Genomic DNA, 10,813 nt, shown 5'->3' with positions numbered 1-10,813 from the left:
TGAGCCAAATTTCCCCCAAAATTACAGTCTCTAGGCTTTTTGAAGGTAATTCATAGAGTTAAAGAGTGTAAAAATGAAAAACCTGAGCCAAGAATCACACCTCGTTTAATAATGAAAGTGTGAAAGGAAAAACTTGTGCCTAGATATGGCTTGGGAATCAATACAGCGATGCGTGAATGAACGAGTGAAGGAACCTTGGCCTTTATAAATAAACTACTATAAAGATAGCCGTATAAACCAAAAACCCCAGACCCCCTTATGCCGCTATGCTTCCCTATCCGATCGCCGTGCTTCCCTAGCTGGTTGCCATATTTTTCTAGCGAAATGAACCAAAAACCTTCCCAAGTCGGGGACCCCCTATGATCGACTTGCTTTCCTAGCCAATTGCCGTACATCCCTAGCCGATCACCGACCTTCCTTAGCTGATTGCCATCTTTCCCTAGCCAGTGTGATAATCAAAACTAAAAAGGAATAAATACCTGAGATAATCAGGTAGAGAATGGGTAGATCCCTGATGACGCGTTGTTTGATATTATAATTGCAATGTTGCTTGCACTTGGGGTGCTCTAGTGGTTTTTAAAACGAATCCATTTCCTGCACCAAGTCAGATAGTGTTTCCGTTTTATCCTCGCATTGTTTTGTATTACAAATCATAACACTGACAAACCATTTCACCAGTTCATTACACACACTGCAACAGTTCAAATACCATGTGTGTCCATGTTAACATGAATTCTGACCCAATGGCCAGTGACATCACTGCACCATACATTGATGTCATGCCAAATTGTGAAGAGCGCAAAATGTTAATAGATTAGAGAAATTAGTGAAATGATTTAATATAATGGTGCTTTATGTCATTTGGAGACTAAGGATCAAAAGTCAACGTGAAATTATGTGTAAATGTCTATCAGACGATAGATACATGTACTACTTACTTGAGCACCATCTTCTGAATTACATGGCTTGTGTACATTAGCTTAGCCGATAAGCGAAGAAGGGAACTTAGTCTGTGAGCGTCAAATTCCAGCACTTTTATTTTGATATGAAGTAATTGTCTTTCTGCTCTTAAAAATAAATTAGTAAATAAATAAAATAAAAAACTCTTAATTTCAGCAAATTAAAGTCTACAGACCAATGCACCAACTTTAAAAAAATACGGAAATCCAATTCATATTTTGGTAAAATTTACAGGAATTTATACCACCCAAACCCCCAGTGATACAATATGTCCAGACCAATAAACCAGCTTAACTCCAGATCACAAACTGTTCAACAATTTATGTTGCCGTGACTAGGCTTGCCCTTCGGGCACTGCCTGATGGGAGGGTTGATGGGGGGCTCTGCCCCCCAACACCCCTGGGAAACATTATTTTCATCTTAGTAAATTGATAAGGTAGAAGCGTATCCATACTGTAGAGATTAAACCAAATGAATTTATATCTCAAAACACCAAACTTGCCCTCACTGTCTCGATTCCTTGGCTTCTAATCACCTCTTTTAGCATTTGGGGCAGTTGATTGACTCAGATATCAAGCAGGGATGGTTTCCAATGTCCAATTTTTTTTTTGTTGCTACTGTTTAGTCTTAAGAACAACCCAGACTGAATGCAACACTTTAAACAAAACATTTCTAACTGGCACTTGTCAAGTATTAAGTCTCCAGGTTTTTCAAAAGTCCCATTCATGAAAATGAGCATGCACAAAAGATTTTTGTGAAGAACTGTATAAATAAAAATTGAACTATGTAAAGGAAGTATAACAACATCAAAAGAACTTGTTGAAAGAATAAATGTGGAAAAGCAGATACTTATTATTACCAAAATATCATTTTGACAAGTACATAGCAACTAATGAACTACTGCATATTGCAGTAATGAGTTACGCTGTTAGTGTTGTATTTATCCTCATACTGTAAACAAGATGAGGAACTTGGTCTCTGAGCAGTGAAATGTGGTGGATATTTTTGTCATTTCGTGGTAAATATGAGGTTGCTGTAGCTGTTTTGTTTGTGACTCTATTTCTTATGCTTTGTAAGATAGCGATGTCCATTTTCCTCTATCTCTGTGCATTGCTCTTGATAGCATTAACCCTTACTTTATTTTGTAGGTAAATGTTCAGGATACCTTTGCAAGATTGATCACAGTGAAAGTGGTATGGATGGATTCCTCTATCTCTCTGGGCAGCAACCACTATATTGACTTGTTCAGTGTTTATTATTGTTATAGTATGGCAATGGATTGGTATCCACCATAGACTGCTGTCACTCATCTCTTTAAGGAGCTTTTGGGTGGGGGTGTGAGTGCCCACAGGTATGGCTGGTGTGCTGGAGATCGATGGGGAGAGCTGGGGCGGCTCACCCGTCGGCTAAGGCCTGGGTAGGCCTTGTTGCTGCTTGCTGTGGTCTTGCTCTGCTGGAGGATCGGTGAGTGCTGAACTCGGCCTGGGTGCCGGAGCTTAAGTGGGTCTGAGCTGTGCCAGCCACCCGGGAACGAGGGAGCCTGCGGTCCAATAGGCGAGCCGTGAGGTATCCATGGTCAACCAATCAGGTCTCGGTATGCGTCGTCGAGAAGCTGCTGATGAGGACGAGAGGAGAGGCTGTGGACCTGGACCCAACCTGGGGGAAGTATGCCACGCTGCAGGTTGCAGGGGTCAGCTACTGGTACTCCCCCTCCAGTGAGGGAGCTAAGCGAGCGAGCGATAACTGTGATACTCCAGAAGGCTGGGTGTTTCTGTCACTCTGGAAAGTCACCAGTATGGCAATGGAATGATATCCACCATAGACTGGTGTCAATCATCTCTTTAAGGAGCTTCTGGGTGGGGGTGTGAGTGCCCATAGGTATGGCTAGTGTGCTGGAGATCGATGGGGAGAGCTGGGGCGGCTCTCCCGACAGCTAAGACCTGGGTAGGCCTTGTTGCTGCTTGCTGTGGTCTTGCTCAGCTGGAGGATCGGTGATTACTGAACTTGGCTCGGGTACTGGAGATTAAGTGGGTCTGAGCTGTGCCAGCCACCCGGGAACGAGGGAGCCTGCGGTCCAATAGGCGAACCGTGAGGTGTCTGTGGTCAACCAATCAGGTCTCGGTATGTGTCGTCGAGAAGCTGCTGATGGTGAGGACGAGAGGACAGGCTGTGGACCTGGACCCAACCTGGGGGAAGTATGCTGCGCTGCAGGTTGCGGGGTTTGGCTACTATAGTAATGTATTCTGTATTTATTCTTATTTTACTTTGCAATTTCCTTGGTAGCTTTCATGCTGTCTCCTGCTATCAGGGCCAAGATAGTGGGTAATGGGGTCGGGTTCCACGACATCATTTTGATGTATTTAGAGTATTAGATAGTAGAGGGTGAGAAGAAGCCATTGATACCATAATTGTTGAGACTTGTTATGTGAAGATGCTCTCAGTATTCCCCCAATTGGTATGTATGGTCTAAAGGACTTTGCAAAGGATGAAAATGGTAATTGCTTGCTAAAGGACTGAATTTATTATAACTATGGCCTTTGCACTTCTATGCTAGAGCATAGACAATACACAGTGAAGGAGGTCAGCTGTGTCTTGTGTTTGAAACTTTTTGTCTTTCTTGGCTTAACAACTTGTCAGGACCAGCTGGACAATGAGGCTGTGTTCAGAACCTTCTGATGCCTTTATTACTCGCAATGCAAACAGGACTGCAGTAAAAACTCCCTAGTTAATTTCTTGGTTTCACAGAGCTATCTATCTTGTAATTATTATTACTTCTTTCAATTATCCACACTGTAATGTGAGAGTCTCTTGATGTTTTTCATTGCAAATAATTTAAATGAAGGTATTAGTATTGTTTATGAAGTCCCAACAACTTCAGCCACTCCTGGGAAACCTGCAAATATCACTATGAACTAAAAACCTTCCTAACCAGAGGGCTTTGCCCACAGACCCCATCCATTTGCTATATATTGTTATTGGTTTGCCCCTGGATTCTCAATCAATCTCCATGGACTTTCTGATTTGTGTTGACCTGTTTTCTTAATTTCTAACATTATTTCTTTCTTAATCAGATTATTTCAAGTATCAGTGAGTGTAGTTTTTCGTTTGGTAGTGATAGTGTCATTACATTTTCCTGGAAATATATTCCAAAGTATTGTGTGTTGCACAACTTATTATCAACTATATCAGTCCTTATCATGATATACAAGTGTCTTAACTTTTCACACCAAACCACACTGTATATGCTTTGTAAGCATGTATTTAATAAATAATTGTAGAATAAAATTTTACTGTGTAGATAATTTTTTCTATTCCATCAGTGCTGCATGTTTTTTGGGATATAGTCCATTTGTACCCTTAAATAGAATTATCTAGAACCAGTCTGCTTCTTAAACTTGTCAAGTTTGATATCAGTGGATTCCTCATGTCTGATGTGCATATTTAATATTTTTATTTGCTGCTAGGCAACAATGGTGACATTACAAGGCCTGATAGGTGGGGAGTGCTTGAGTTATCATTTGAAAGACAGGTTAATTTATGCAATATTTATGTAAATTTGCTATTGTTAGGGGATCTGCCCAGCAATCACTTGCCTTGAATACTTAATATCCAGACTGGCAAGATACAGCTCAGACAAGTCTCAGTTATGCTCCTCATAAGTGATGTCATGACCAGCTGAGGTGTAGGTAAACATTTGTCGTTGTGTGCTGAGGTCCTGTGCAAATAATGGGAATTTTCAGACGTTCACTATTGTACATGCTTATTGATTCTACAAGTTTTCTGCTATGTAAACATTACTAACAGTATTCTCTTTGGGCCAGACTTTGAAATCCTACCACCAGCACTGATGCTGTCATTCCTGTGGCAGTTGACCAGTTTCGTACTTTAAACACACTAGCTTTGAGTGCCTGGCATTCAGATGCCCCAAACTGGCACTATATTATTGGAAGCTGTGTGGCAGTGGAGCACCAGTGTGAATGTGTCTCATGAGGGCTTTCAACAGTGTTCTTATTTACCGTTGAGCTTTCACTTAACCCACTAGCGACGGTACATTTTCAAGCCGAAAATAATATTTTCTGGGTGACTTAAAAATTGGTGTGCAGGCTGGTCTAGGAACCTGCCCGTGCTCCGCCCCCCACAGGCAACAAAATCAGAGCGCGAGCTCTGATCTGGCATTGCACTGGCGGGACGCCCAGTAATAAGTGGGTTAATTTTTTTTATTTAATTTTTTTTTATGACCTGGAAAATTTGAATTGTATTTGTATGAATATTTAGCAATTGTTTTAGAATTTGAGTATTTTTAGAAAATTTACTATATATTCTTGAATCTGTTTCAACATGTCTCATCTTACTTGGATTCCCATATTTTACAGTTATTTTATAATGATTTGTTGAACATGTAGCAAATGCATTTTGCACATCTGTCAAAATGCATTCCATGATATTGAAAATGTGACCTTAAGAGGATCTTTCATCTTGTTAGGAAAAATACTTATGAAGTTGTCATAGGAATTCATTTGTTTTTTTTTGTTATTGGTATCAATTTGTGTTGATATTATTATCATAATATAATTTCCTATTATTATTATTATCCATAACACTTTTTTCTCTCTCTCCAGCCATCCGTGGGATACTGTAACCCAAGCAGTGTGGAGAAAGTACCCAAATCCCCATAACCCAGCAGTTGTTGGCACAGATGTCGTTGAACGTCGTGTAGAAAATGGTGTATTGCACACACACCGACTCATCAGTTCTCGGTGGGGCCTGCCATCTTGGGCACAAAAGGTTGGTTAATATTGCTTATGTAATTGTTTCTTTGTTTGTACATGACTTTACTGCAGATCATAACACTTAATGTGCCTAATGTAGCATGCTACTAAAAATCCCAAGCAAAATATTGGATTCCTAACTCCTCAGGACCATAGCATGTATTCCAGCAGCTAAGGTGATGCTCAGTCTTTAGTATTGCACTTATGTGCATAACACTCTATTCCTCAATTTTGTGAGAACTGAGTTTGAAAAGACAAGCCATTGTATATTATGATGATGTACCACTTAAACATCAGGTTGTAAGGGGAATGCATCATATAAGGGTTAGCAGAGTTACACTTACTTGCTCATATTGAAATAGTATACATCTACTACACGTCTGTCAGTGCTAAGAGGTTTTCTTTCATGAGCTACTGGATGTTGGCATTATATTTGTGATATAGAAGCATGCAACTGCACCCAGACAGATATAAAACCTGTGTTCATTCATATTGTAAAATCTTTGAGAGAACATCTTGGCATAGTGTAACAGGCATGTTGCTAATTCTGAGTGTAAATTGTCCATGATTCCTGTTATGAATGATAGCAATTGAAATGTTTGCTCGTCTGAATAGAACCTAGTGCTGTGCCAGCTATGTACATGTCTAGCATTGTGAGTATGGTATTGTTTGTTCTAGGCATGGAATCCGTTATTGCTTCACATTAGTATTTGGAACAGCGCCATTAGTGTGACCACATACAGCCCAGCCTATCTGGGGCTTGAGGTTTAAAGTAGTTGGAGTGCCATATTTACATTTTTTTTTTTTTTTCACTGCAACTAAAGAAAAAAAATTAAAAAGCATCCAAGCAAGGTAGATATATTTTTTTTGGTCTCAGCTTCATGTTGTTAGTAGCTACAACATTCCTGGTATAAAGCAGATTACAATATTTCTAGTCTTTTTTCTGTATAGAGAAAGAGACATCAGCCTAGAATTCTTGTCTAGATAATACAGTATAAAAACATTGCTGCTAATGATTTGTCATTCCTTGCTAATTGGAATGAGCTTTAGGAGCAGTAGAGATCATATTTAACCCACCCGCGCCGGGGTACATTTTGTAGCCAAAATTTAAAAAATCCGGGAAGCTACAAAATCGGCGGGCGGAGCTTCCCCGGAGTCTGTCCGCCCGCCCGGCCGCCCGCCGCTTTTGCCGCGGAGCACGGCTCCGAGACAGCATCGCACTGGCGGGCAGCCTGAAACTGTTTATTTTTTCCTTGTGTCTCATATATGTGACACCCGGGACGGATGGGTTAATATGAGTGTCTAAGAAAATGTCTTTTTTCCTCTGTATATCATATAATCAGAATATCAGATAGAACATAAAATCATACATTTTACCATTGGATAATCTCTTTTTATTACATTTGTTGATGTTCTTATTATTCTTGAGGACTATGCAGATAGTCCTTATTTTTTCAGTTCATATGATAACAAGGCTTTGATATACTTCAAAATTTCTTTTTCTCAGATTCTTGGTGCTGACAGAGTATGCTATGGCTTTGAACATTCTGAAGTGGATCCTGAACAAAAAGTCATGACAATGCGGACCAGAAATGTGAGCTAATTTTTGGGTTGTTCCCGAGTACATGTTGTAATTTGTATATACATGTTATTTTTCTTATTACACCAAAGAAGAGAGATATATGAGGTTAAAATTATTTTTCTTTACAGCTTACTTTTTCTAACACCGTCAGTATGGATGAGCGTTTAGTTTATGTCCCAGATCCTGCTGATGATGAGAAAACAATTCTTCGTCAAGAAACTATAATAACTGTCAAAGGTGTACCACTAACTTCATATATGGAAAATTATCTTCTGAACAGTATATCTAAAAACTCCTTCAAGGTGAGACCTGAATGTGATTTGTTTGATGGTTTCTCGTATCAAGAATTAGATTTTATTGTATCTATCAGTGCTGTCACAATATAATTTTATGGCAGATAAAAGATTTTGTAAAATTATATTTTCTAGATGTATTAGGTGTTCATGACATTTGAGAAAGTATTCATTAATATAACAAATCACAGCTAAACATTATCTAATTGAAAGTTTGACTGCTCTGTAGTTTTTAAAGGGGCATTTTTTTCGTAATTGTCTTTGCACAAACATAATGTCAGGAGTGTTTAGCTTCAAAGCTAATTACTAGACTAGAGTTTTCAGGAAAATTATATTTTTGCTGATTCTTTCAATATTGATGCAGTTATTATTATTACTTTAGATATTATTATTATTATGTTATTGATATACTAACAGTAATATGAGATAAGATAAAATATTTTTTGAAAATCAAGGAATAAGCTGAACAGGTGTGATATGTACTACTAGTAGTCGGCTCATTGCTGACCTAGTGCTTGTGGAGCCATCTATGTGTAGAGACAAATAATAAACTTACAATAGCATGTACATCCATGCCATCCCTGGTGACATTGGGTTAACTGTTGATGCTGGGAATACATATATTCATGCACAGTCCACCAAGGTTTTGTTTTATTAATAATTGCACATTCATGGTGCCAAAAGCACTTAAGGCCCTAACACACTAGCACTTTTTTCATCAATTTTTGCATTTCCTTCTGAATTTGAGGCTTTCCGCAAGTGTCACATGCAAACAGAACACATCCTAGACGGACACAGGAACAGCTGTTTCCATCTGACTAATTTCCGTTGTGATTTTGTGGTACAGAGGATCTACACAACTAGAATGTTATCTTTTTGATAAATTGGATAGAATAAATGAATGTAAACATTAATTTATATTGTAGAATATTTCTATATGCGAAATAGTTATATTTCTTTAAATTAATGTGATATATATGAGAATACTTGTGTGATTCTGGAGCCTTCTCTCGGATGGTGCCATGCTTGTTTACATGGGCACTATGTGTACTGCCCTGGTAGGGTAAGTCCATTTGCTTATGGAAAGGTCATAGGGAAAAGCAAAAATTGACAGAAAAAGTGCAATTGTGATAAGGCCTTTAGCCACCAAGTTGTCTATTACCTAACCTCACATATTTACCCCATTTTTTTCAATTTTTAGAATATTATATTTTTTATTTAGGTAATTGTTGTTGATATTAACCTCATATTCATTTTTGTTTTTTAACCCCTTTTAAAAATTGTTTTCAACAGGGTCGTGATGCCATGGAGTTTGTGATCAGCAAGATAAACAGAGAAGTTGAAGAGCTTATGACAACTTACAAGCGTAGTACAACTGAAATATTTTCGCAGACAAGACGGTCTATTGGGGAGATTACTGAGTCAGCTCTCAGATCAGTTGATGACATCTCCTTTGCTGCGAAAAAGTCTGTCGATGGATTATCAGACGTATACAAAAAGTCCATTGATGATATTTCTATTGCTGCCAAGAAGGGCATTGATGAGATTCACAGCTTTACTCAACCTAATGAACCAATGCCAAGGATTTGATATATGTTTAGGAATATTAGGAATTTTTCAATTGTATATATTAAACAGCTTTTAGTTGGTACTGAAAACAAAAAATGAAAATAAAAATAGCAAAAAGTAAAAATAAAAATTACATCCCTAAATAACATAATTTAAAAGAGAGGAATCAGCTGAAACTAGATCTTCAAGAAGATCTTAGATTTTAGGTATGAAAACTATCATAAAAAAATTAATTGCCTGTTTTTTCTGTCTCATAGTTAAGTGCGCATATAAATGTATATGTATATGTATATATATATATATATATATATATATATATATATATATATATATATATATATATATATATATATATATATATATATATATATATATATATATATTTATATATATATTTATATATATATATTTATATATATATATTTATATATATATATTTATATATATATATTTATATATATATATTTATATATATATTTATATATATATTTATATGTTTATATTTATATGTTTATATTTATATGTTTATATTTATATGTTTATATTTATATGTTTATATATATGTTTATATGTATATATATTTATATATTTATATATATTTATATATTTATATATATTTATATATTTATATATATATATATATATATATATATATATATTTATATATATATATATATATATATATATATATATATATATATATATATATATATATATATATATATATATATATATATATATATATATATATATATATATATATATATATATATATATATATATATATATATATATATATATATATATATATTTATATATATATATATATATATATATATATATATATATATATATATATATATATATTTATATATATATATATATATATATATATTTATATATATATATATATATATATTTATATATATATATATATATATATATATATATATATATATATATATATATATATATATATATATATATATATATATATATATATATATATATATATATATATATATATATATATATATATATATATATATATATATATATATATATATATATATATATATATATATATATATATATATATATATATATATATATATATATATATATATATATATATATATATATATATATATATATATATATATATATATATATATATATATATATATATATATATATATATATATATATATATATATATATATATATATATATATATATATATATATATATATATATATATATATATATATATTTATATATTTATATATATATATATATATATTTATATATATATATATATATATATATATATATATATATATATATTTATATATATTTATATATTTATATATATATATATATATATATATATATATATATATATATATATATATATATATATATATATATATATATATATATATATATATATATAAAGCGCATGTTTACATAATTTATTTATACTTTAATGGATGTATGTATATTGTAAGAGCAAAACGCTCAAACAAAAGTATTGCATCCAAAGTCATATCTCATACATTTTGAAAAATTGTTCTAGAGTTTGGCATACAACTTCAATCACAAAAATAGGAAGAGGAATTGCGAAGTTGAGAAGCAGT

General features: G+C 34.1%; 1 protein-coding gene across 1 annotated transcript in view; it reads left to right on the top strand.

The window, feature by feature from the left end:
* slmo (PRELI domain containing slowmo) overlaps positions 1-9,389 on the top strand; it is a 10,329-nt gene extending 940 nt beyond the window's left edge. The window contains exons 2-5 of the mRNA XM_070119442.1: positions 5,580-5,745; positions 7,237-7,323; positions 7,440-7,613; positions 8,898-9,389. Of these exons, the coding sequence (XP_069975543.1) occupies positions 5,580-5,745; positions 7,237-7,323; positions 7,440-7,613; positions 8,898-9,194 (724 nt within the window). The 3' untranslated portion in view covers positions 9,195-9,389. The remainder of the gene's footprint in view (positions 1-5,579; positions 5,746-7,236; positions 7,324-7,439; positions 7,614-8,897) is intronic.
* The last annotated feature ends 1,424 nt before the right edge of the window (positions 9,390-10,813 follow it).

The sequence above is a fragment of the Penaeus vannamei genome, unplaced genomic scaffold, assembly GCF_042767895.1.
Source record: "Penaeus vannamei isolate JL-2024 unplaced genomic scaffold, ASM4276789v1 unanchor222, whole genome shotgun sequence".
Taxonomy (NCBI): domain Eukaryota; kingdom Metazoa; phylum Arthropoda; class Malacostraca; order Decapoda; family Penaeidae; genus Penaeus; species Penaeus vannamei.
The sequence above is the reverse complement of the archived record's forward strand: the minus strand, read 5'-3'. Positions and strand labels throughout refer to the sequence as shown.